The sequence below is a fragment of the Plecotus auritus genome (genome assembly GCF_963455305.1).
Source record: "Plecotus auritus genome assembly, chromosome: 13".
Lineage (NCBI taxonomy): Eukaryota > Metazoa > Chordata > Mammalia > Chiroptera > Vespertilionidae > Plecotus > Plecotus auritus.
In genome coordinates this window covers 22,350,967-22,378,365 of record NC_137779.1, presented here as the reverse complement: position 1 = coordinate 22,378,365, position 27,399 = coordinate 22,350,967, and the positions used below count along the sequence as shown (strand labels likewise).

The following is a 27,399-nucleotide window of genomic DNA, read 5'->3' as shown; positions in this document are numbered from 1 at the left end:
GAGCAATGACTTCATTTTACTGATATCATTTTACATGCCACCATTTGTTATCAAAAGAAAGTGGGAGTTATGCCATATAATCATAATTTATGATTACTAAAAACATCCACTGTGTTAAGTGTGTACCTCATGTCCCCTGCTATTAACCATGTTTTTTTATGTTCTGCATTTGGTGATGCTTGGGCAGATTCTGGAGAGACTGCCCCTCTCAGATAGCAAACAACTTGCCTTCAGCACCTCTTTCATATGCAAACCAACCAATATCCCCACGTCTTTTATCTTTTATCCAGCTGTCACACACCACACCAATATGTCCCCTGCCCTAACTCACCCAGGGCCAGGTACTGGACACCTAGAGACCACCCCTATAGCCCCGAGCATGCCGCGGTTTATCAACAGTCCAATCGCAAGCTTGCTCCAGCTTGTCTACCCCGTTCCATCCACTCCTCCTGTGGAAAGCACAGTAAGGCTCACCTCCCCCCCGTCCTTCTGTGTCCAGACTCACCTGGTGCTTCCCCACGTGGCTCTGCAGGACATGAAGTGCCCCCTCCCCTTGGGAGTACGAAGTTATAAACTGTTTTGCCAAGGCATTGTCTCAGGGTCTTGTCATCTTACCAGACCTTAAAAATGCAATCTTGGGAACATGTCAAGATACCCTTCAACCCTGTGAGATAGGGGAGATGGGCATTCTAATGCATCACCCACACAACTGCAGGGTTGAGGAGTCAGTCTGAAGAGACGATCCAACCTCAGAGCCCGATTCTTAGGACTTTAATTTGTCCTCATCTGATTTGTCTTCACATATGTTGTCCTATGTCCAAGAGGGGTTTAACTGGGGCCTCCCTATTGTGGTACTCGGCTAAGCATTTCATAGAACACTCCTGATATAAACTACTTTGTTCACTGAGAACCTCACCCCTTTGCCTCTTTTCCATTCCAATTTGTTTGGCTTTCTAGTCTACAAATGAACGCACTGGCCCCTCACAATGCTTTCAAGAGGCACAAAATCTCCCCCACAAAACTGTAGAATGACACAGGTTAACATAAAGATGAGACTTCTGCAGTTATTTCTCTGAATTTACTAGCCCTTGAGTTCAGCCCATTTTTTCACTCAAAAATGTTGAACTAGGAAACCAACTTACCAGAGAGAAGAGACACAACCCTGTTCTCTAGGCTTCCAGATATCTCTAGCTGGGAGGAGCCAGCCCTGGGGAAAAAAAAAAAAAAGGATCGGTAGCTCATCCCTTCCTCAAGACAGGGACTATTACATATCATTAGGTCTAGTCAATGCCGCCTATAACCGGTCTCTGCCTCTCATCTTTTCCTGCCAGCTCTTCTTGCCCCTCCTGGAATCTCATGCTCTGTCCATCTTTGGTCTCTTTCCCAATGAATCTTTCCATCTCAAACAATCCTTTATGAGCTAACTTAGTATTTAGCAGCTGTCCCATTTGCATCTCCTGAAAAACACTAGAGCCGACAGGTGCATGAGTAGAGAATGTCAACAGAGACCACTTTGAGCAAGTCGCATGAGCCCTGTGACTTGTATGGCAGCCAGACCCAACCCCACTGCTACCATGGCCCCTCAGATGGTCAGGATGCAGACTCTGTAATGGAAGCAAACCCTAAGCACAGGCTTGCGTTCCCAGCTTTACACAGGTTAAAGCGGCGGTCGCCAACCTTTCGGACCTCACAGACCACCAGGTTGGCAACCACTGGGTTAAAGCACCGAGAAAGCCTTTCCAGTCTGGTGATAATTGACAATCGCATCTCAGAATTTAGAGGATTAGGTGCGATGTGTGTACAGAAAACCCAGGGCCACTCAACTCTTCAGGAAAGATGGGTGTCATTAAATTCCCAAATAAACGGTTTGGCTGCTGTCTGAGCACCAGCCTCCCCTTCGGCCTCATGACTCCTATCAGTGGCTGAGTGCCCTGCCCCATCGGCTGTATTAGTATGTGCTTTCTGCAAAGGCCTGAGATGTTTTCCCTATAATAAACATATAAAACGTATATGGCACGACTAGTGACAAGTATTCTTCCGGAGGTATGACACTCTGATGAAAAAACTTTAGACCTACAACTGTAGGTGGGCTGCCATTTTACAAGGGGTGATGGGCAATATTTATTTGTCATGGAGTCATCCAGCAAGTGAAGTCATAAATGATAAAAGTTTAAGCTGATGTTTCATTTAAATTTCGTTGTAACAATTACTCAGTGCCTTGTCTAATTTAACAAAAGGATTTGAGAAGGAATACAGTAACGCAAATGCATCGTTGCCATTAAATTATGATGCAGGCACTAAGTGATGATACAACCACTGAGTTCCCATATGAAATCAGAGGTGGCTTCTGGGAGCAGCAAGAAAACCTTCTGGCAGGCCCGAAGGAAGCCTGGGTTCCCCGCGTAAAAAGTGAAAGAAATTAATCTGAGCCCCAAACAATCTGATAGTCTGGCTTCTGAGAATGCTGTTGCCAGGTCCCCTCCCAATGCCATCACGTACCACATCGTGTTATGGTCATACTTCCATAGGAAGTCAGAAATCAGCCTAATACTTTTTGGGACCTGTCTTTGCCCCAGCTTTTGCTTTTTTCTAATAGGATACTCAAGTAATAAGCATGGAATAGCATGAGGGTTATTTGTATTGTGTGGTAAGGAGATTCAGATTCATCAGTTTGGGAGACGGAGCACGTCAAGGGCCATGGGCACTTCCCATGTGAGTCATCAGGGCAGAAAGAGTGTCCCAGCTCCTTGTACAGGCCCAGGGGGCTCTGCTGTGGTCTGTGGCTCAGCCAGGCAGCGAAGGGGCCGACCCAGTACTGGACTTGCACACCGGAACTGTTCAGCCGCCTGTCCTGGGAAACTTAGCTCTTCTCCTTAGAGTTTGGCAACTTCTGCTAAGACATCCGGGGAGGGAAGGTGCTAGCATCCATTCCCAATTTGCAGCTTTCCCCACATTTCCCTTTCCTGTCCCCCTACTCTCCCCTCCCCAGCAGCCCTGCTCCACCTGCCTGCCCGCAGCTGAGCCACCTGGAGTGCGCCCCTTTCTCTCCCTGGCTCTGGGGGTCGGGATAGTTGAGCCTGGCCAAGCGTCCGCCTGGTCCCTGTTGGGCTCCCTGCCCGTGTGGACGTGGCGCTGCGGGGGTTAAGGTGGATGCCTGCTCCCAGCCCCGCGCCCCACATCCCCGCCCAGCACCCGCCAGCTAGCAGCGGCTGGCACCGGAGAAAGTGGTGGTCAGTGATGGAGCTGCTGCCATGACAACCTGGTGGTAGGGCCCTGGGCTTCGGGGCTGCTCCCGGGAGGAAGGCGGTGTGGAGGCTGGGGGTGGCTCCTGAACGTGGCATCTCGCGCCGTCCCCTGGAGGAGGCGGGGGCGCCGCCCCGCCCAGCTCCCCTGCTCCCCGAGTCTGCGCCGGGCGTGCTCAGTGGGCTGGCAGCGCGGGCCCCTGGCCGCCAGTTCGCGCTGGGCTGCGGGGGAAAGTACAGGGTCCAGGGCTCGGAGGATCCAGCGCGGAGCCCGCCTCCTGTCCCCGCGTGGAACTTTGTACCGCCTCTGGGTTCCAGATCGGAGACTTGGGCTGTTTATCAATACAGCTCCCCATCCATATGTGTGATCTAATAAAGCATTTTCTCCTCTCTCCAAGGCAGCAGCGTTTTATGGCATCTCCTTTATGCCAGACTTGCCTGGCTTCTCTGGGTTATAAACTTTTGATGCCAGACCTCTGCAGAACCTGCCCAACTGCGTTGTAAAGTAGCATCTCGAAGAGAGAGGCAGAGAAAGAGCAGTCCGTGACCTTCATCCCGCACCTTCCTTCCTGCTCTCCCTTCCAGGCTGCCTCCCGCCTCCCCGGGGAGCGTCAAGAAAGCTCTTTTTAGATGCAGGAGGGGCATCTGGTTCTGCCAGGCTGGAGAGCTGAGGCAGAAGAACCACTAGACTCCGGAGAGCCTGGACTCGCTTCTTCTCCTGCTCCCTCTCGGCGCCTGGCTCGCTCATCCCTGCCTCTCCCCACACCGCTGCCTGAGACCCGCTGGTGTGTGGGGCGGGGCACCAGGACCGTGCTGCGGCCCGGCGTTCTGGGAAGTTGTGGCTGTCGAGGATGGGGGTCTGTGGGTACCTGTTCCTGCCCTGGAAGTGCCTCGTGATCGTGTCTCTCAGGCTGCTGTTCCTTGTACCCACAGGAGTGCCCGTGCGCAGCGGAGATGCCACCTTCCCCAAAGCTATGGACAACGTGACGGTCCGGCAGGGCGAGAGCGCCACCCTCAGGTAGGGAGCTGCACTTCAGCGGGGTCTGAGCCTCTGGGCTGTGATTATATGAAAGGTGAGGAAGGGAGAGGAAGGCTTGGGAGGAGCAGGCGAGAGGACCTCTGCAGGCTCAAGAGGCGCCCTCTTGCCCATTGTGTCACCTGACACTCCTCCTGGACAGGTGTGTCATTTGCTCTAGCTTCTCTGGTCCCAGACCTTAGAAGTGAACACGGAGGTCCATGCTTGGGACTCCATCGTGGCTAGAAGTCTGTGACGTGGCTAGGTTCATTTTTGCCAAGGTGAGGATGGAGAGCCTTGGGATGGCCACCCTGGGGGTTGGTCTAAGAAGGCTGGGTGCCTGGTGGCTGTCTCACCTGCCAGCAGGTGTGTGATGAGGCGGGACATGCTCAGGGTGGGCTGATGGCCCCTCTCAGAGAGACACCGAAAATCTCAGGCTCTGGAACTGCTCTTGCTGGGCCACGGCCCCTTGGGAGGCTGCTCAAGACTCAGCCATCCATGTCAGCCATGCGTGGTGCGCGGTGCCTGGTGCGCCTGGGCCCCAATTATAAATGATGAGGGCATTTTTATCTTTGCCGGCTCAGGACCAGGAGAGGAAACATGTAGCTTTTATGCAAGGACATCACTCCTGTGCAAAAAGCACCATCGGAACACTTTTTGTTTTACCTTAATGAGTTACAGAGAATCACTTGCATGCCCCAGGCAGAGGGATGGAGATGCTCGGAATATGAACCTTTGGGGACTGGACCTGCTGCGGCAGAGACTTTAATAAAAATGCAGCCACAACTTTCCACCAGCTCAGCAGATATCATCTTTTATCCCTTTAATGAGGCAGCCCTGGTCCTAGGAGGCAGATTCAGGGGCGTCCCAGCTTAACTTGGGCTCACAGTGTACACAGGGTGAATGTGTTTGCCCTGCCTAGGACTTGGATGGTTCGAGTGAAAAATAAAACATTCTGCCCCAGACTCTGCAGTCCAAAGGCCTGGCTTCTCCGAGGAACGGAGGAGGGTGGGGTGTCCTTTCTGTTCTTCCCTTGACTCCCCTGGTTGAACTCGCGCTACATCTGGACAAACCTCTCCCCGGGGAAGGAAGGAAAGGCCTTTTGGAGTGCCAGCTGTTTTTCCCCTAAGCCCAAGGGCCAAGGTTGGATTCTTGTCACTTTGGGTGGTTCTCAGCTACATTTTCTTGTGAGTTAGAGAAGAGGTCCCAGAACCCTGGCTGCCGGAATTCAGTGGCCTCAGGTTGAGAGAGAAAAGAAAAGGCTGGAGCCAGACCTCCTGGTCATTGGGCATCCTTCAGTCTGTCTCAGATTAGAGTGCAATCTGCCTACTTGATTGCCCCCCACAAAGCGCTGGGAGACCCCTCCCTGGGAGATGACTTCAGGATGCTCATTTGCAGTTGGCTCAAAGGTATAAGTAGCTCCTGGGCTCCGAGCAGCACCATGTACGCACCTTCACCAAGGGAATGAATGCTGGTAACTGTTACCGGTTGCTAAGGGACGTAGACGCTGCCACACATCTCTTCCTATCTTCTCATCTACTACCGGGGGCAAAGAGGGCCAGCATTCCACGGGCCTCAGTGCTGATTTCCAGAATCCTCTGCCCTCTTCCTTCCCCTAAAAGTTACACTTGAACTTTCTGCTTGCCAGGATGCAGTAAGACTTTGCTACCAGCAGAGGGCCAGCTTCCGTCTACCTTTATTTATTTTATTAGCTACTGGCCTGTTTTCATGATCTTCAATTCTGATGTTTAGCAGCTGGGCTTCGTAATGGGAATGGAAGTGAAAAAAAGGAAGAGCTGAATAGTTGTTTTTGTGTGCTTTGTTTAGAGGGGAAAAAAAAGCCCTTCCATGCTCAAGTATAACTGCTGTTACCTGATTGCATGCTATGTTTTTTAAAAAGTGAGCACATGTCTTCTGTTGGTTTTGCTTCTCCTCTCTGTATAAGTTGCCCTGAGGTGCAGAAATCCAGCACATTGTCTGCATTTTAATCTCTTTCTATCCATTTTTTCCCCCTTTTTACCTCTTGGGTTCTTCTCTTTTATTACCTTCTTCATTTTTACAAGATGCCTCTATTTTAAATGTTTGTCCCCCCCCCAAAAAAAAAAGGCGAAATAATAATGAATCATAATTTACTTTCTTTTGTTTTGCCTTCGTCACTTTAATTTTTATCATTCCCTGATATCTTAAGTTTTGATTTCTCCACTAGCATAATGTTTCTTAAAGCAACATAAATATCTCCTGTGGATTTCTGGGGGTCTCCACCTCTCTCCTTTTGTTCTCTCTGCTGCACTGGTTTCTTGGTGAATAGCTGTGTTTCCATCTCAAAGAAGCACTTATTTGTCAGAACTCAGAGGGCCAGTCCCTGCTCCCAGTCTCTGGAAATCCATGGCTTCAACCTCAGATAAAGACCATGTTTTATTTTGTATTGGGTAGTGCTTTTAAAGCAACGCTAGTCTTGAGTATGGTCACTCTCTAGTCTCCTTACAGATGTTCCACGGGGAGGCAAGTGTTCGGGAATTTAGTGTTCCCAATGCATCAGATGCTCGGAATGTATTGCAAAAACATTGAATGATTCCCACACCATCAGCCACAGCAAGTCTTTTCAAATGTGGCTGCGGTGGATCAAAGAATCCCGAGCCTGTGTCTCCGTCTTGAACAGTCACATTGAAGGCCAAGGACAGAGTAGGATAAGCAAGGCGATGGAGAGAGCTGGGTCCCTCATTGAATTTCCCCGTGAGAAATTGCCTGGCTTAGAGAAGGATGATTTTCTTCCTTGGAGATATCGATTTTCATGTGATAGGTCTTTGTTTGCATTGAAGGATGTTGGGACGTGATGTGGCCAAGACGACACTCAAGTTCTGGACGTGGGTGAAACTCATTTGATATAAGTGAGGCGATATTATCTTTCCCATAATTACTTCAAAGGGCGACTTGGGAAGTAAAAATAATTATTTGAATATTGAGTTAGCTTGCCTCCTTGGAAGAGAAAGGATATGGAAATGGTGGTATTCACTATGTCTGAGTTATGGCTTCTATGAATCTGATTTGAATTCATTATTACAAATGGCCCCTTTTGGCCAGAATCATTTCATTACAATTATCTGCTGTTGGGTTAAAATGGTCTGTGCCTTCCCATGAGATTAGCTTGACGGGTCTGTGGAGTCCTGTGTCTGAATCAGCGCCACGTCGGGAAGGAGCCCGGATGCTCAGGGTGGCCCGCTAGTGTCGACCTCAGTTGCACAGATGATGGTCGGATGTGCCTTTCTCCTGGGCCTCGGTCTCCTCTCATTGGCTTTCATTCCTCACTGGGATCACATCATGAACATTTTGAGGGGTGTGAGGTAGGACAGAGACAGCAGTTGTTGCTGTAACTGTCCCAATAAATGGAACATACTGTGGCATTTCATCTGCTCTGCCTTCTGCTCCTTCTAACGCCCCTACCTCCTCCGACCCCCACCCACATACACATATACACCTTTAAAATGTACCTGTCTCTTCCCCATTCCACTCAGCATCCTGCTTCCTGCCCGTGGTCAAGAATTATCCCCATCTGAATTCTAGTAGCTCTTGATGCAGATCTTGCTTCCAACAGATGCACCATGTGGACCTGCCACTCATGTGTGGCTGTGGTTAGACGGTGAGCTCCTGAACTTAGGAGCCATGTCTTATGTGCTGAGGACAGACACTGTGGTGGCTCCTAAGGATTAAGATAATCGGTTGAATGTTTTTGTCCATCTTAACGCGACTCAGTTTCTTCTAATGTGTGACTGCCTCTGCAGCAATGAAGTGCTCATATCTGAAGGGTTTCATGCTCTTCAAAATACGATGCTGGGACATTCAAGCATAACGGTTGGCTAGAGATCTTGGAGGCCTGTTGGATTTTTGGATGCCGCTTAAATCATTTTCAGAGGGGACAACTGACTCCCCCATTGGTTGCAACCAGCCCAGAAACCATGCAAAAGGCTTCGCTATCCCTCAGGGCAAGGCACAGAGCAGGGCAGCGGAGTTGAGAGGAACCTTGTTGGCAGCAGTGGAGTCAGATATTTGGAAGAGAGGCTGTCAAATATTGGGAGGATTGCCTTGCTCCGGATGCGAGAAGATACACAAGGCAAGGAGGCAGCGGGGCAGACAGGCTGCCCAGCCTTGCCGCCTGGTGTGTCAGGGTTGGGCATGGCTGAGGATCCAGGGGGCCTGGAAGACTCTCTCAGATGACTGATGGGTAGGGATGCATCTGCTCTCCCAATGCACCTGACCATGCCACACACCGCGGGCCAAAGCAGGGGATGGGAGGTGAAGTTTTAAAGCATCCAAGATACATGCTTCCTGGCTGTCTAATTGCTCTGGAAAACTCAGCAGCTCTTATCTAAGCCTTTTTGTTCATTTTGGGGCCTTTCACTAAATTTGGCCCTTGGGTTCAGTTTAGTTATCATTCTCATTTTCCTTCCTTTCAGCGTCTAAAAAGGGATTGTTCCCTTGGCCCACTTCCCGAGCTCCCTCTGTGGCTGGCTCAGAGGGAGTCAGCGAGGGGAGCAGCTCTGGCCAGCGTGGGGTCCAGATCGGGTGGGGTCCAGGCTGAGGTGCCGAGAGGAGGAGCCAAATCCATCTTATTTGATCTTCCCAAGGGAGGGCTTTTAAAATTACTTATTAACAGGAAGCAGTGTTCACAGTCATGAGATAAGAGGAATTATGGTCTGAGACATTTTTAGGGCTGACAGAAATTGCACTGCTTTTAGTTAGGAATTATGTGCTAACCTTTTTTGATTAAAAAAGAAAATCTAGACAAGACAGCAGCACATGACTTGAGGCTGGTTCATTTGTTGACGACTTTCCCTGCAGGAGTCTGCTTGTGCTGGGGTGGGGCTTGGGTGAATGAGAGAGAGTCTGCATGGAGTGGTGTTGGGAGGGGAGTGTGCATCCTCTGTGCCCTCCCACCTCCCAGGCGATGACACCTTCCTGGAGCTGCTGGTACCCTGGTGTGTCTTTTTTTAACAAGTGAAAATGGAAGCTGTGATGTCTCTGCAGCCCAGCACCAGACCCGCCTAGATCTGAGTGCATTTCCTGGGTAGAGAAGGTTAGAGGAGGGAAGGGGTGGGGCCTGTGTCACCCTCCCTACAGCATCTCACCACAGACCCTTTCACAAATGTGCCAGGGCGGGGACCTTTGAAAGCAAACAAAGTCTATTATGTATGTTTTCCCATGTGTCAGATGACAGACCGATTACTTACTGTTTCAGGTGATTTTCAGAATATTATGACCCCAAATAACAGCCCAGGAGATTGAGGTTTAGGAGAGTGAAGTCACTTGCCTCTGGCCACAGGTTTGTTATGTGTTGTAGTCTGGGTTCGCTCCTGGAAGACCTTGTCCCTTCTTTTCCGTTTCATGGTACCCCTCCCGGGTATGGAGCACAGACAGCGCTTCCATGCGCTGCAGCAGCAAAGTCCAAAGTGCCCCCCACCCCCTGTTCCCAGGACCTATATTTGGCCAAAGGTCAGGAAATCCGCATCCTGGTTGAGGGCTTAGCTGTGTATGGTCCCGTCTTAGGCGATCTCCTTTGTTTCCTGGTGCTTCATTCTCCTCACCTACTCAGGAGTAAAGGCTGCTCCTCTTCTTGGCTGGGAAGCATGCGTACTGCTAGCAGTGCTCAGAGTGATGGCCGCTGGGGTCCCCTGTGCTCCAACACAATCCTCAGTGCTCTTAGCTTTGAACCTGTAGGAAAGGCTGTCCTCTCCTGTCACTTGACCTCCCACAGCGCACACAGCATCTCCCAGGGTCATGCGAATCAGGACAAAGCAAGCAATTTGTTGACAGGAACACCAATGCATGCCACAGTTATTTCCAAGAGAACTGCAAGGAAATGAGTGATCACTAGGGCCATGTGGAATGAAGAGAGAAGTACTTTGTTTAATTCTAAAATATATGTCATTGTATAACCCGCTCTCCCCATCCTTATATTCAGATTTTAATTTAAGCCACTGAGGCTGTGAAAACAGAGAACCACAGACCTTCTACTCACCTTACTATTGAGTCATGCCCCAGAAGCCATGTGACCCCTTTTGGTCTCCTCTTCCCTGCAGATGGTACATTTTGCTTTAATCAAAGAGATGCTGAAGAACTTGACCTGGTTTCCCATAATAGTGCTGATCAATTAGATGTTTAAAAATTAGTTTTGAATATTAAACATTTTCAGTGAATCTGAAGATTTATGGTATCTCGATTAACTAAGTTTCCATTGCATAATAAGAACAAAGAATTTTTTAAGTGGTTGTTAAGTTTTCTGGCTAGCCCACAGAAGATAATTTAAGTCATAATTACCCAAGATGCTATACACTAGCAATGAAGAATAATAGAAAACAGCATTGTTGTAGAAGAAGTAATTACGCAAAGGAGAGAAAAAAATGAATATGATAATTTTCTATTTAGCGTGAATGCTGAAGAAAAGTAGGCATAATTAGAGGAAGGTAATATGGAAACATTTTCTCATATATTTCTGAACGCTTTAAAAGTTCTGGAATTTGTATTGTTTTTGTTGTGTCAAATTTAATTTTATGATGTGTAGCTCTCATTTCATTTGATTCAAGTACATTTTCCACTTCTCAGATGATTGGGGACACTTTCCTAAATATTAATGAAGAAAAGAAGGTAGATAAAAGAAATGAAAGACAAAAATGGAAAGACCTGAGTAGGAGAGAAATTTTCTCAACATGTCAGCTAAGAGTTGAAGGAAGGCAAAGGAATGGAAGAGGTGGGGAAAGTTTGTATGTGTGAGGAAAAAAATATATAGACTAAAATGGAATTGCTAAATCGTCACAAGGAAGGAAAGAAGAAAGAAAGTGTTGGACAAGAATCACCTTGCTGAGTGTCTGGCGTGTGAATGTCTTCATCCCCGACTATCCAGGTTGCAGGATCCCCCATGCACAGGTGCCCAGCGCCCATCTTAAGTCAAAGCAAAGAGCAATTTAAGGCGCAGGGCTCCCTCGCTGCTGGGACCTGGCCCTTTCTGACCCTTGGTTCCCACCTGTCCCACAATTAGAAACCCTCTCCTTGTCACTGGGAGCTAGCCCAATCCTTCCCGCTCTCTGGTGGATCTACCACAGGCCCCCGTGATTGAGAGTACTGCCTTGTCCTGACAAGACCTTTTCTCCAACAGACCTTATCCACCCTTGATTCCACTCTTCCCAACCTACTGGTTTGTTGCCTTCCCAGTGCATACTGTTTGCCTGCTCACCTGGAGGTCCTTTCTGGAGACCACCTCCCCTGAGGTCTAGCCCAAGCACCCTTGCTCCTCTGCAACGAAACTGTTTATTCTCAGTCATTCTCAGAAACATGACTTGCCATGTCACGTATTTGTCCACCTTGACTGGGGTTGTTTACGATTGATGTCGTCACTTATAAAAGGTCTCTTGCTTGCTGTTTGGAACTCCCATTGATGGATAAAAGGAGGAGGCAGCCTCTGTCGCCCAGGGGATTGGATTGGTCCGGTGGTTTATTGGTGTGGCCATGCTTACATTGAGACACTTGACTAAAAGGTGCCGTAGGGCAAGAGGAAATAATAGTGTTCAACTTTCTATTGTCCTGTGCTTTCTGTGCCATCTCTGCAACGCTTCCTCTTCCCATTGTTGTTTCCACTTCATGCCTGTCTTTGCTAACTATGGCAATATCCTCTCTTCGTGTGTGTGTTACCAGTGCCCACTACATTATCTAACACGCAGCAGGTGCTCTGAGTTTGCTGAAAAGACACATGCCTACCCCTTACCCCTATCTCCCTGTCCGCCCACCCCACACGTATGTACATTTTCTAATGAAGATATTCTTGCCCATTTGGAAGCAACTGGGTATTCTCTGCAATTACAACCAGAGATTCTGGCATTTAAATCCTGGCTGAGATAATGATCTTTCCCTAGATAGTTGGTATTTAACTTGTCCTGTCTTCTCTTGCTTGTTATAATTGCAGTATTTGGGAATTTTATAATAGTCTTAAAGCCAGGAGATTCTGAGCAGTTGCAAGGGAGCTATGCCTACCTCTCCCCTTTTTATCAAGGTTACAAAGTGTGGGATGACATATTCTGTAAGTATATCTGCAAACTTTAGAGGATGGAAAAAGTCAATGTGATAACTCCTGACATGGCAGAGGGCATCTCAGAATGAAGGGATTTATGGACCCATTTCACTGGCCATCACCATTGCAGCTGCCTTTGTGCTAAGCTCTCACTGTGATGGCCCTGAGTATGTCTCAGCAGCATGTATCCCAATGTACTGAGCAATGGGAATAGTTTATTGGATATTTGTGATGACGTGCTCCATTTTATAATAGCCTAATCAATGGGTGCTTAGGTGATATATGAGATAAAATATAACCTCCATAAAGAGGCTAACAGGCTAAGACTTTGTAGTAAAAAAAAAGCTCACTTCAGATCCCAGCTCTAGCACTTATTGGCAGCATGCGGTTGGACAAGTGACTAAGTTTCTCTGTCTCAGTTTTCTGATTTAAAAACATAGGGACTGTATAGCCACTCTACTGGGTTGTTGGGGAGGAATACAGAGCATTGCATTTCTAAGAGTTTATATTAAACTAGAGGCCTGGTGCAAGAAATCATGCATGGGTAGGGTCCCTAGACCTGGCCGGCGATCAGGGCTAATCTGTGGGGTGACCAGCAGGGCAATTGGGGGTGGGGGCGGTGGGGGCACACTGGTACCTGCCTTGGCTGGCCTGGGGCCTGCGGGCTGGGGGCAGTTCCCTTGTTGAGTGTTTGCCCCCTGGTGGTCAGTGCGCGTCATAGCGACAGGTCGTTCCACCGGTCATTCCGCTGTTCAGTTGATTTGCATATTAGGTTTTTATTATATAGGATTCTCACACATAGCGAGCGCACAATGAACAGTAGCATTATTTGTTTTAAATATGTTATTGGATTCACTATTTAAACAAGCAGCTTTAGACTGCCCACTATATGCCAAGAACTATTGTAGGCAGTGAAAGTTATAAAGTTCAATTAATTTTAGACTATCATCCTCTTTACACAGTCACATATAGTGAATGTGTTAGCAGAATAAATGGCCCAGAGAACAGGAAGCAGAGGAGGAAAGGAGAGAGCGAGTGAGAATAAGGGAGGAGGGGGAGAACATTACCTTAAATTAAAATGCATCATATTAAGTGTTCATTTTGTCAAACTTGGACATTTGTATTCATCCATGTAACTGCCACCTGACAAAGTACAGAACATACTAGTATTTATTACACTCAAAGAGTTTCTCCATGCCCGTTTTTTTTTAATTGTGGAAAAATATACATAACACTTAATTTATCATTTTAGCCATTTTAAGTGTACAGTTCTGTGGCATTAAATTTATTCCCATTATGTGAAGCAACCACCACCATCCATCTGCAGAACTCTTTCATCTTTCTAAACAGAAACTCTGTCCTCATTAAACACTAACTCCCATCTCTACTCATAGCCTCTGGCAAATACCGTTCTCTCTTTCTCTATGAATGTGACTACCCTCAGAACCTCATATAAATGGTATCAGAGAGTATTTGTCCTTTCATGACTAGCTTATTTCACTTAGAAAAGTGTCTTCAAAGTTCACCTTCCTTGTTAAGTTTATTCCTAGAAATGTCTTTTTGTAATTGCAAATGAAATTGTTTTTCTTTATTTTTCTGATATTTTATTATTAGTATATAAGAATTCAACAGATTTTTGTACATTAATTTTATATCCTGCAACTTTACAGTATTTGTTTATTGTTTCTAATAGTTTTTGTGTGTGGACTCTTTAGGGTTTTCTGTATATAAAATCATGTCATCTGTAAACAGTGACCGTTTTATTTTATTCCCAACTGGGATGCCTTTTATTTCTTTCTCTTGCCTGATTACTCTGGCTAGGACTTCCAGCACTATATGTTGACTAACAGTGGAGTGTCTTGCTCCTAATCTTAGAGCAAAAGCTTTCAGTTTCTTACCATTGAGTATGATATTAACTGAGGGTTTGTCATATATGGACATTGTTATGTTGAGGTACTTTCTATATCAGCCTTGGGCAAACTACGGCCCGCGGGCCGGATCCGGCTGTTCTATCCGGTTCTCTTGCTCTCCCCACCTCTCCTTTACTTTGAATTTATATTAGTTCACACAAACACTCCATCCATGCTTTTGTTCCGACCCTCAGGTCCAGTTTAAGAACCCATTGTGGCCCTCGAGTCAAAAAGTTTGCCCACCCCTGTTCTATATCCATTTTGTTGAATGGTTTGGTCACAAAGGGATGTTGTATCTTGTCAACTGCTTTTTCTGCATATATTGATATGATCATATGAGTTTTACCCTGGACTTTTGTGTTTTGGGAGGTTTTGAATGACTCCTTAAAATAACCATGATGACCCTGGCCAAGAGGCTTAGTTAGTTGGAACATTGTCCCATACACCAAAAGGTCACTGGTTTGATTCATGGTCAGGGCACAAACCTAGATTGCAGGTTAGATCCCCAGTCAGGGCACATACAAAAGGTAACCAACTGATGTTTCTTTCTCCCCTCCCACTCTCTAAAAAAATCAATAAAAACCACATCCTTGGATAATAATAAAATCAAATCACTGTGATGAGTATGCTAAGAGTTCTAATAGAAAAAAATGGATAACATGAGGAACAGATGGGTATTGTAAGAAGACAAATGAAAACTCTAAGAGAGAATAAAAAAGAAATGCTATAAAAATTATTGCAGAAATGAAGAATGCTTTTGATGGATGGGTTTATTAATAGACTGGACATGGCAGAGGGAAGAATCAGTGAGCTTGATGATATGTCAATAGAAACTTCCCAAACTGAAAAAGAAAAGAAAAGGACTGGAAAAAAAACACACACACAGAAAGAGAATATTAAATAACTGTGGAGCAATACGAAAGGTGTGATATTACATGTAATGGGAAGCCAGAAGTTAAAAAAAGGAGCAGAAGAAATATTTAAAACAATACTGACTGAGAATTTATCAAGATTAATGTCAGGCACCAAACCACAATCCAAGAAGCTCATGGAATACTAGGAAGGTAAACACCAAAAAAAAAAAAAAAAAAAAAAAAAAGAATAAAACACATACACACACACACACAATACCTAGGCATATGATATTGAAACTGAAAAAAATTCAAATGCAAAGAAAAAAATTCCTGAAAGAAGCCAGAGCTGGGGAAAGATTACCTATAGAGGAGCAAGCATAAGACGGATATCAGACTTCTCTTCAGAAACTATCCAAGCAAAAAAAAAAAATGTGGAATGGAATATTTAAAGTGTTCAGAGAAAAGAATCACCAACCTAGATTAAGAGTTTGTCAGACAAATACTGTGGGTATTTGTCTCCAGTCTATCCGGTGTACAAAAAAAGTTTTAAAAGAAGGTCTTCAGAGAGTAGAATCATGGACCAGGACTCATGGGAAGCATTGTGTAACTCAAGCTGGTTTTGATCAACCTGCATCTCACTCCATTTGTCTGTATTTACAGGTACAGCTTGCTCTTTGGTAATTGAATTACTTGCTTACTAGAGGCCCGATGCACGAAATTCGTGCAAGAGTAGGACTTTCTTCCCCTGGCTGCTGGCACCAGCTTCCCTCTGGCACCCAGGACCTGGGCTTCCCTGGCAGCCCCAGCTTCGTCTGGAAGGTCATCCAGTTTAATTAGCATGTTATGCTTTTATTATTATAGATTGTGTATTTCTCTCTCTGTGTCTCTCTCACACATGCACATGCGCACACATTTTCTTTTTTTTTATTCTTCAATGGATGTTGGTTTCTTGAGGGCAGGAATAGGATTTCCATTTAATTGTCTCAAGTACCTCCTCAGATGCTGTGCTAACAGTGCCTCTTATCAGTAGTCTTCTTGACAAGTAGTAGGTAGATTGCATCTAGCTCTCTGTCCTTATCTCTTCCCTGATTGTGTAAGTAGGTATAATCAGACATTTATATATGTGTGATCACAACAAAGGCATCAATAATAATGAATATAAAGAACTTCTTTTTGTGTAGAGGTTTGCTCTTTTTCTCCCTGGAAAGTTCTTTTCCAAACTCTGTATACATGGCAGGGCTTACTCGTCTTCCTCGGTTACTTCCTCTCAAATGTTACTTCCTCTGTTCATGTTTTCTGAATTTATTGGTCTCCTTTATCTTACTGTTTTCCAAGCCTAATGGGCAATCATAGCGACCCAGGAAGAATTTTCTTTTAGAATATAAATTTCTATCCGGCCACAAACATACAGAAATAGGACTGCTGAGACATATACCCGACAATCTAATTTTCATGCAACTAAAACTAGTTCTCTGCACCATTGTTTGGAAATATTGTATCTGTGTTTCCTGCAGAGCATGCAGAGGGAATAAACCCACCACTTGTATGCTGCTAACTGTAACATAGTCTGTCAATTTCTCTAAGAGCATTTATAGGACTTGAGTTCCTGGGAGGCAGCGAAAATACCTCATTCGTCTCCGTATCTATATTTCTGAGTACAACATAATTTTTTGCCTTGGTCTTTTTGTTAAGTCTTACAAAAACCCATTCAAACTATTTGCAGAAACAAATAAGGACCATGGTACTCAAGAGGAGAGGAGAACTTTGGCTTCTGAGAGAAGAGGGACTAGGCAGTCACATGGTCTCTTATTCCTACTTATCCTGAGTGTCTCCTTTCTCTGTCCCTTTACCCGTCTGCTTTCCATTTCCACAAGGAGTCAGGTGGCCATTCTGCATATTCTGAGTTCACAGTTTCTCAACTCAAGTCAAGCGTGTCTCCACAGATTGTCTAGCATCTCTTGTTTCCCATTTCCAAAGTTGCAGGAGATAGAATGTGACAGTCCCAGCTTGGGTTGAGTGTCTACTAGTGCAACCAAGCCAGGGTCGGAGGGGGAGGGGATCTTGTATGAAGATGCCCTCAGCTCTAAGTACTAAAACATAATGCCCAAAGTGATAATATTGATCATATCAATAAGGATGCTGAAGGGAGGCAATCTCAGGGTTGGTTTCCAGGAGCTAAGGGCCAAGATCATTGTCTTGCATGGCTACAACGTGGTTACCACAGCTCCAGGCACCACCCTCTCGTAGAACAAAGTCCTAAGAGTAGTCATCCTGGGCTTGTGGGTGTCTCCTTTGAGAATATTTTCCAGAAGTTCACTCTCAGTAGAGTCCCTTGTGGTGTCATGGGCCTGGATTGCCTTTAAATAGTCAAGCCCTAGCTGGAAAAGTAGCATGGGAAAGTGGGTTTTCTGGCATTGTCAGCCTTCGACGTGGGAGGCAGTCTCCATCACAAGGTACTGGTGGGCAGTTGCTGTTGTGTTGGCCAATCTAATGTACACAGGCCCCATGACATAAAGGCAGTTTACTGCTGTGGATGGAAGACAGTGGAGTGGAGGAGGTCAGGTTTATTAGAGAACTAGAGGCCTGATGCACGAAAATTCGTGCAAGAGTAGGCCTCCCCCCCTCCCCCCAGCACCAGCTTCCCTCCATCCGCCAGCAGGCACCTGGGACCCGGTCTTCACTCCGGCCCCAGCTTCGTCCGGAAGGATATCTGGAAGGACGTCCGGTCTAATTAGCATATTACCCTTTTATTATTATAGCTTGCAGGTGTAGGCTGAGCATGTCCCCTGGGGGTGCTTTCTACAGATTTAGCACATAGGGGTTGAAGGAATAAAGCAAACATGGTGTATCTAATTTGCTCACTGTGGTAGTCCAACCCTGACACAGAAGAACACACTGAGGGCAGCTCCCTTTATATGGTCATCCATGCTTTCTGAATCAATACACGTTGAAAATACACAAGCTGAAGAGAAAGGGGCATGAGAAACAGGACGCTTTGAGGCTGATGAAGTTTTAAACAGCCCCACATGCTGAAATGAGGAAAGAAAACAGCCCTGGTAGAGGGAGATGAGAGAAAGAAAACAGGTGATGGAGAGAGAGAGCCACATCGCGGTGAGAAGAAACCTCAGGGAAAACCATACACAGTGAGCGGCTTCAGGAGCTGAGAGGGTCAGAGTGGAAACAATTCTTAAATCAGGCCCCAGTGAACTGAACGGAGAGAGCAGCGGGGGAGACAGGAGGGAGAAGGTGCAGGGAGGAGATAGCCGAGATTAATGAGGCAGGCCCTGCCAGGCTCCTGCGGGCCCAGGCCGCGTCCTGACAGCACGGGGTCCAGAAGGCTCTCCTGGCTTTTGAGGTCAGTTATTTATTTATTTTGCAAAGGAACCTAACAAATTCTAAAACCAGATAAATCCAATTACCTGTGTTTTGCCTTCAGGGAGTGCAAAAGATTAATGGCGGTGTTTTGGAAGCGGCATAAAAAGAAATAGGTGGTAATAACAGGGAGGGCTCATAAAAAGGAGCTCGGATCCCAGACAGGCCTGGAAAGCTGGCTGCGGCTCTGCCCCGGGCACTGGCCGCCCATCTGCACTTGGGACCCTGTTTGCACACCAGCTGTGGGAGGGAGTGGGAGGGCAAGACCCTCAGCCCTCCTTCTCCAGTCCTGTGACTCCAGATAGCTGAGCCAGGGCACATCAGCTTTTTCAGGGGACACTCCCTTTCAGGCTTTCTCTCCACCTACAAACAACACTTAGATTTCTTACATTTTTTATTTTTTTAATATATTTTTTATTTATGTCAGAGAGGAAAGGAGAGGGAGAGAGAGATAGAAACATCAATGATGAGGGAGAATTATTGATTGGCTGCCTCCTGCACACTTCCCACTGGGGATCGTGCCCACAATCTGGGCAGGTGCCCTTGACCAGAATGGAACCCGGGACCCCTCAGTCTGCAGGCCGTCACTCTGTCCACTGAGCCAAACCGGCTAGGGCCTGATTTCTTACCTTTTAGAATTAACAGAGCATTTTTTCCAGGAGGTACCTCCATTAATCTTCACCAGACTCCAGGGGGAGTGGTTTGACAGTTATTATTTTCTTCAGTTTATAGATAAGGAGCTGAGTGAGCCTAGGACCTACTTCTAATACTGACTGTGGTCTTGTATTCTTTCCTTTGCTGCTGGGAGAGTAGCCATTTTTGGAAACATTAACTTAGAAACAATAATACATCTGTATCAGCTTGCTACCCACCTCCTCGGAGCTTGGTGCCATTGCTGCATTGGTATAGTGAAACCTGCATAAGGGGGCGGGGCAACCAGGCTGCTCTAGTCTGATTTTGTCTTGTTAAGTTTCATTGTTTGAGACTCCCGGCTTCCCAGAATAGCCTTTGGTTTGTGAAATGTTGTGCCTTGCTTGATATTCACGAATTCAGCTTTTTTAAAAAAATGTAATTATTTTTATTGAGATATAATTCACATACCATAAAATTCACCCTTTAAAAGTGTACAATTCAGTAGTCTTCAGCACATTCCCAAGGTTGTGCAGCCATTACAACTGCCTAATTCCAGAACATTTCATCTCCCCCAAAAGGAACCTTGTGTCCATGAGCAGTCACTCCCTATTTCTGCCTTGCCTCTGGCAACTATCAATCTCCATTCTGTCTCAGTGATTTTGGCCACTCTGGACATTTCATGGCCACGGATTTATACAATTACGCTCTGCTTTAACTTCTCCTTTACTTCTCCATTCTTCCACTCACTCCTTCCCTTTCTCATCCATTTCCACAAATACTTTTAAAATATATATATATATTTTTATTAATTTCAGAGAGGAAGGAAGAGGGAGAGAGAGAGAGAAACAGCAATGATAAGAAAGAATCATTGATCAGCTGCCTCCTGCACCACCCCTACTGGGGATCGAGTTCACAACCCAAGCATGTGCCCTGACCAGGAATCAAACCGTGACCTCCTAGTTCATAGGTCGACGCTCAACCCCCGAGCCCTGCTGGCTGGGCCACAAGTACTTTCTGAGTTCCTATGATGGTGCAAACATTGTGTCTGTCTCTTTGGTTGGCGAGGAACAAGCATGGGGCTCCTCCTTTCAAAAGCTCATGATGGTAAGGCAGGGGAGGCTAGAAGCAAGCACTATGAGACGTTAAGGCGAGTCCCATGTCCTCTGACAAGGTGCACGTGCACATTCAGGCTCTGCTTGGTTCCGGCGGTTCCGTCTGAGCAGGGTCTTCATGCCCAGGACCAGCCCTTGCACTGGAGAGACAGGTCACTGCAGCCTATTGCCCCAGGACTCAGCTGGTTTTCATAATCATAGCCCGGTTCTGACGTTGCTCCCTCACTCCTGAGGAGCGGGCTCTTCGTAGAACCCTGTTCTCACTGCTTGGCTCACATGTTCCTAACTTTAGCCAGTATTGGAACCATCCAGAGGGTTTGTTAGCACTCATTTCTGGGCCTTACCCAGGAGTTTCTGATTCAGGGGATCATGGGAGAGGAATTTCTTACAATGTTCCTGGTGATGCTAATGTTGCTTGTGCCAGGACCACACTTTGAGAACCACTGTCTCAGCATATGCCATTTTTTTGCCGGTCTCTGTCCTGATAGCCTGCCTAGTAAGTTAATCCTTCTAAAAACGGAGCCCCTTCTTTTCTCTTACTAGTCTCTGATCAATGACCCAAGCCTTGCAGTGAAGTCCAGGCTCAAGGTGTAAGGCTGAGATCACTACCTTCCTGCCGACTGTCCCCAACGTTGCCTATTTCTGTCTTTGATGGTCTTCTATGATCCCTCTACACTGCCTGACATATTGAAAATTTCCACTTTTCCTCTATATCTAGTTTTGTCTGGTGTACATCTTACCAAAACCTGCAGTTAGCTCTTAGGACTAATCCAGCTTGATTTTTTGCCCCTGCGATAAATTGAGCCAGACACAGCAATGCCCAAAGACAAGACACCAGTTAAGTCAAGGTGCCTTCCTCATTGTTCCTCCTCCCAACTTTCCTATTTAATGAGATTGACAAAAGGACCTTATTTCTTGACCTCTAACATTTTGTTGGCGTGTCTAAGTAGAGTAGACTACAAGTACTTCTTTGTAGTCTACTAGTAAATGTTCTCACCTTCTAACATATGCAAGATTGAAGGTGATTGTAGAATTACAGTAAAGAATGTCTAGGTTCTTAGGAATTTCAGAAAGACCCTCAATCAGCTAAACATGTCAGAAAACAGGAGTTGATCATTGGAGATGTTATAAAGTGGAGTTAACTGACTTAAAAAAATAAATAAAAGACCCATTCCTTGGATATAACCATTTTTACGTTTATCAAGAAATGGCTTTCAGACACCACAGTATCCACACTGTCTGACTCCAATTTATGAAACTCAAAAGCAGGCAAAACAAATCAATGATGGTAGAAGTTAGTAGAGGAACTTCAGGTGGTTATGGGAAGAGTTTGAGGGTCAAGGCCTGAGTAGTGGCGTGAGGAAGACTTACAGCAGAGGGGCAGTGCTCTCTATTTTGATTTGGGTGACATTGCACAAGTATGTATATTAAAATTCATTGGGCTGTACTCTCAGTAGCAGTGCCATTTAGGAACTTTACTTTTTGAATGTATACCTTATCTATAACAATAAAAGTGTAAGATGCTAATTAGACCGGACGAAGCCTGTGAGGGAAGCCCGGGTCCCGGGTGCCAGAGGGAAGCCTGGGTCCCGGGTTCCAGAGGGAAGCCCGGGTCCCGGGTGCCAGAGGGAAGCTGGTGCCGGCAGCCAGGGGAAGAAAGGCCTACTCTTACACGAATTCGGGCACCGGGCCTCTAATTAAATATAAAACAAAAAAAGGTGATGCAAAAACAGTTTAAACAGTGAATGTTAAAAGGCCATTATAAGAAAGGTAAAATAAAACTTTATTTACTTAATTAAATTAGCAAATTAAAGCTTATATTATAGCCTGGCCAGCAGGGCTCAATGGTTGAGCATTGACCTATGAATCAGGAGGTCACAGTTTGATTCCTGGTCAGGGCACATGCCTGAGTTGCAGCTCAATCCACAGTGTGGGGCATGCAGGAGGCAGCCAATCAATGATTTTCTCTCATTATTGCTGTTTCTCTCTCTCTCTCTCTCTCTCTCTCTCTCTCTCTCTCTCTCTCTCTCCCCTTCTCCCTTCCTCTCTGAAATCAATAAAAATATATTTCAAAAAAAGATTATACTGTAATCTCTTACCTTTTTCCAGATTACTTTTAAGACCGATGACATAGAACTAACCTACATAAAACAGGAAAATATATTGAAACAATAACAGCAAAAGTGCCTCCTTCATTTAGAGATGGATGTGGAGCAGAGGAGCTTGTCTTGGACATCAGGGCAGACCGCAGATTAAGGGCTTGCTTTATCTATCAAGCCTCCTGTCATCCATTGCAGCGTAGAGGCACAGGAGTTTGGAGAGGCATGAGCAGCCTTTGACTGACACTACCACTGCCCACCACCACCAAAACCTTGCCCACCGTGGCCAAGGTGCTGAGGGCAGCCGCTGCTCTACTGCACAGTGAGGCTACTAGACCCACCCCAGGGCACAGGAGTAAGCTCTTCATCCAGACCCCAGGGATGATGGCTGACCTGGTCCCAGGTACCCTGGCAACTTGAAAAGGCACAGCTTCTAGACTTCGATTGTCTTTAGAGGAAACCAGGTGCCTCAGAATACTGCTTTGTGGTTTTCTTCTTTCCCACATCCCCAGGAGGTAGCCCCTCGCTCTGCACTCCCTCGGTGTGAGGCCGGTGCTCTCATCCCAGCTCTCCCTTGGGCACAGAACGCCTCTCCTTCCAGCTGGAGGAAGGAAGAGTGAGTCCACTCACAGGAAACATGCTAACTGACCCTGTAGTAAGCTCAGAGCATATACGCCTAATGCCCAGCCTTGAACTCTAATCGATAGATATTAACAGAGAGAACAATAACTGTCTTATTAAGTCAGCAGCGATAAAAATAGGCCATAGGTGCTCCTGAATGCTAATTGTCTAGTTGATGACTCCACAGGGTTTCTGAGGGAGAGCAGGCACATTCAAGGTATAATACAGGGTTTCCAGTACACACCGTGATGTTTAATCCTCTTTATGGTGTCTTCATAATCAATTGGACTTTAGCATACGATGTTTGTCTAATTAACTTCACATCGATGCTTAGGAGCCATCCTTGCTGGCCACAGATGATGGATTAGTTATAGTAGCTTGGAGCTGATTACAGGGGTGGGTGGGTACATTCTCTATGCACTGGGGGCTAATCTCCCGAGTCCAAGAAAACCATCTCAGGGCCAATGTGAAGCTCAACTAACATTTTACAGTAAAATATGAATGGGAAGAAAAATGCCGTTGTAGATCCAGTTTGATTCCCCACTTACTGGAAGGATCTAGTCCAGCCATGGGCAAACTACAGCCCACGGGCCGGATCCAGCCCTTTCGGCTGTTCTATCCGGCCCGCGGAGCCGAAAGAGCAGAGGGTTCTCTTGCTCTCCCCTCCGCTCCTTTACTTTGAATTTATATTAGTTCACACAAACACTCCATCCATGCTTTTGTTCTGGCCCTACGGTCCAGTTTAAGAACCATTGTGGCCCTCGAGTCAAAAAGTTTGCCCACCCCTGACTAGTCTCTTGTCAGCCTTACTAACCACCTTACCCTGCCCACCAGGATGACCTCTTGAACCCCCTACATTAAGGGCAGAGACAGGTGAATAGGAGCTTCACACTTCTCTTTCTACTTCTGTGCTCAAATGTCCCCTACATGGTCTTGGACGGTTGACCATGACATTCTTATTACTGATCCACCCATAGCCTATTTCCCCTTCTCCTCCACCAATTCCTACCTGAAGCCCAAATCTATTCCTTGCTTTGGACATATATTCATGTCCTCATGATGCATCTTTTCCCTGCTTTTTTAGGTGGTTCATTGTCTTGGATATTTAGATTGTGTGTTCGCTATTAGAAATGGTGAATTTTACTTACCTTTCTCTGTCTTGACAACTATATATGGAGAGTCAATGAATGGTGTCCAGAACTGTCCAGAATGCTAGTACAGGAACAGTGGAAGTGTGGCCAGGTGACTCTGGTTGACCTTTCACAGGGGCGTGGCTTGGCAAGGCTGGGGGAACCCGAAGTCATAGACAGAAGGGGCCTTGAGGGGACTGTGAGCACAAACCCATTAAGAGGCTGTCTCTCTTGGTAGGGATGCCATTGTAAAGGTGATTTTTACTTATTTATTTGTTTTTATTTTATTTTGTATTTATTTTTTTAATCTTTATTGTTGAGAGTATTACAGATGTCCCTCTTCCCCCCCCATTGCCCCCCTCCACCTGGTTCCCACCCCCCACCCAGTAACAAAGATCTTATATGCATCTATGCATTACCTATGGGCACAGACATTAGGGTGGTGAAGGTGATTTTTAATTACCTATTTATAATGTCCTTTTTCAAAGGAATATAAGGAGTCTTATGAAGATACAAAAATAACCTCTATTATCATAAATTAAAAGTTGGTAGACCATACCTTATAGGACAATAAAAAACAAATGGCAGATGGATCAGAGAGCTGAGCATTAATAGAAAGATAAAAGTTCTGACCACATCAGGAAAATAAAGAATTTTATACATACAGGTACACATAATCTTGGAAGTGGGAGATGCATTTTGTTATGGAACGGGAAACCCAAGAACAATGAAGGAAAAGATTGATATATCGGTAGACTGGCCTCATTTAATACAAAAGATCTAAAAAGAAAAAGATAACATAAGCAGTTGCAAGGCAAGTGGTAGACTAAGGAAAAAAAGATTAACAATATTTATAGCATTAATATCTAGATTATATAAAGAACAACTACAAATCACCCACAAAAATGATAACCAACACAATAGAAAATTACATCGTGGCATGAATCAGTAGCTCCTTGAAATAAAACCGTGCCTATACATGCGAGAAGATTCATGAGTAATTAGGGAAATACAAATTAAAACACAAAATACCTTCTGGAAACTAATAAAAAAGAGCGATTTGTGTCAATGAAGACTCAAGGAAAAGGTAATTCTTCAACCTTATTGGTGAGACTGTAGATTTGTGAATCTTTAAAAAAAGAAGTCATTTGTGAAATCTATAACCATGAGAGGGGGCTTTCAGAAAGATCTTCCAGATGTCCTTCTGATGACTCAAGCCCAGGTGGAGTGGGGGCTGGGCAAAAACTCGGACACAAACTAAAGGGCAAAGTAGCCTGAGCTGTGCCAACCTTTCTGTGAGGTGCCCGGCAACTGCCGCCCAGAACGAGGCCTTGCCACCCGTGTGGACCTGGGGAACGGTCACATCTCCCTGGGAAGGAAAACGCAGGTCTCATAACAATACACAGAACATGTTTATCAAACAGATGCACGTGTACACACATTCACATAAGTGATATTTGCAATGGGTGGGTGCAGACCTCCACGGAGGTGACTGAGGGTGCAGTGGGGAGGGAAAGGTGGGCCATGTGTTCTGTGTACTCCTTTTTTTTTTAAAAAAAAAAATATATTTTATTGATTTTTTACAGAGAGGAAGGGAGAGGGAGAGAGAGTTAGAAACATTGATGAGAGAGAACATCGATCAGCTGCCTCCTGCACACCCCCTACTGGGGATGTGCCCGCAACCAAGGTACATGTCCTTGACCGGAATTGAACCTGGGACCCTTCAGTCCGCAGGCCAATGCTCTATCCACTGAGCCAAAGCAGCTAGGACTGTGTACTCCTTTTTTATAGGAATCTCGACCTAGAGTATTGAATTGATATAGTTTTATTTTATTTTATGTATTTTTATTGATTTCAGAGAGGGAGGGTGGGAGGGAGGGAGGGAGGGAGAGAGAGAGAGAGAGAGAGAGAGAGAGAGAGAGAGAGAGAGAGAGAGAGAAACAGAAACAGAAACAGAAACATCAATGATGAGAGAGAATCATTGATCAGCTGCCTCTTGCACGCCCCTCACTGGGGATCGAGCTTGCAACCCGGGCATGTGCTCTTGCTCTGAATGGAATCAAACCGTGACCTCCTGGTTCATAGGTTGATGCTCAACCACTGAGCCATGCTGGCTGGGCGAATTGATGTCACTTTAAGATGTTCTTTTTTTTAGAAAGAAAGGAAAACGGATAGTAACATGAAGAGAAATTAAGAACAAAGCTGGTGCAAGGACCACCTGGCCGACCAAATGCAGAGGGTGATGGGAACGGTTAAATCATTCACAGTGTCTGTCTCGTGGCGGTAAATCCATAGCTAGGAAGCAGCATTACTGTGTCTCCAGCTAAACTTGCAGCGAAGCCCCTCTGAGAGTCACACAGACCTTGAGCCCTGTACTCATGCACAGTCTCCATTGCTGCCATGTCTCGGGCTCCATGGGGGGCTGCTGTCATGTTCCAGGAGATCCCATCCCCTCTGCCCACTTTGTTCACGATCTAGTGGCTGCTCTGGGCGCACACAGGAATCATTAGCCAAACCACACATGGCGATGCCTTGGTCTTGAAGGAGCTGAGCGAGGTAAAACCTGGCGGGCTGCCTCCTGGAGACTGAGATTGGGTGGACAGCCTGCCCGGAACAGCACCCCCCTCTCCCCGTGGGGCCCTTCAGTTTCTCCGCCTGCTCCCAACTTCAGAGGACAAAGGGATAAAGGCATTGAGGCCACAGCAGTAACGGAGTTCATTTCAGTTCATTCTTCCACACGGGAGGAAGAAATTACATAGCATTAGGTAAATGTAAACAATTACATGAACATTATACTGGAACAGGAAATGGTCACAACGGATTAACCATATTACATAGTAAGATAAACAACCACGTTTCCCCTCCCCAGAGGAGTTGCAAAAATAATGAGGATGTGTAATCAGACGTGCAAACATTGAGGTGTTACCGCGTTCCTCACTGGTACAGTGATGTTTCCTTGTACCTGGGAGGACAGCGGCATTGTGGAGGTTTGGGGGGAGCCCCCGTGTAGGCCTGGAGCAGGGACCCGGGTGCCGGCGCATTGCCCAGGGTTGTCCCTCAGCCTCTTTGCAGCAGAGGCAGTTGGGCACTTGCTTTGTGAGAGCAGTGAGATGGATGATATGGCCTCTGGCTCTTTGAGACAATCAAGTTGTCCTTCACACTCCACGCGGATGTAATTAACTGCACTGATAGGATGTTATGCCAATAGCAACGCAGAAAACACCGGAAAATGAGTCAAAAGGATACCTAGTGAAATGAAGAAGAGGCGGGCTGGGGGATGAGGGGAGGAGTTAGCCAAGCGTGCCAGTGACTCACCCTCCCTTGAGCGGCTTAGAGAAAGACTCGAGTCCCATGA

At 46.1% G+C, this 27,399-nt stretch overlaps 1 protein-coding gene across 12 annotated transcripts in view; it reads left to right on the top strand.

The window, feature by feature from the left end:
• Nucleotides 1–27,399, top strand: part of OPCML (opioid binding protein/cell adhesion molecule like) — a 936,906-nt gene that overhangs the window by 488,729 nt on the left and 420,778 nt on the right. For 8 of the 12 annotated variants that reach the window (XM_080649644.1, XM_080649640.1, XM_080649647.1 and 5 more), the window contains exon 1: nucleotides 3,881–4,260. In XM_080649644.1, coding sequence (XP_080505770.1) covers nucleotides 4,094–4,260 — 167 coding nt within the window. In that variant the 5' untranslated portion in view covers nucleotides 3,881–4,093. Of the gene's footprint in view, nucleotides 1–3,880; nucleotides 4,261–27,399 lie in introns of those variants that run through there. The other 4 variants (XM_080649639.1, XM_080649645.1, XM_080649642.1 and 1 more) reach the window with 1 other exon arrangement.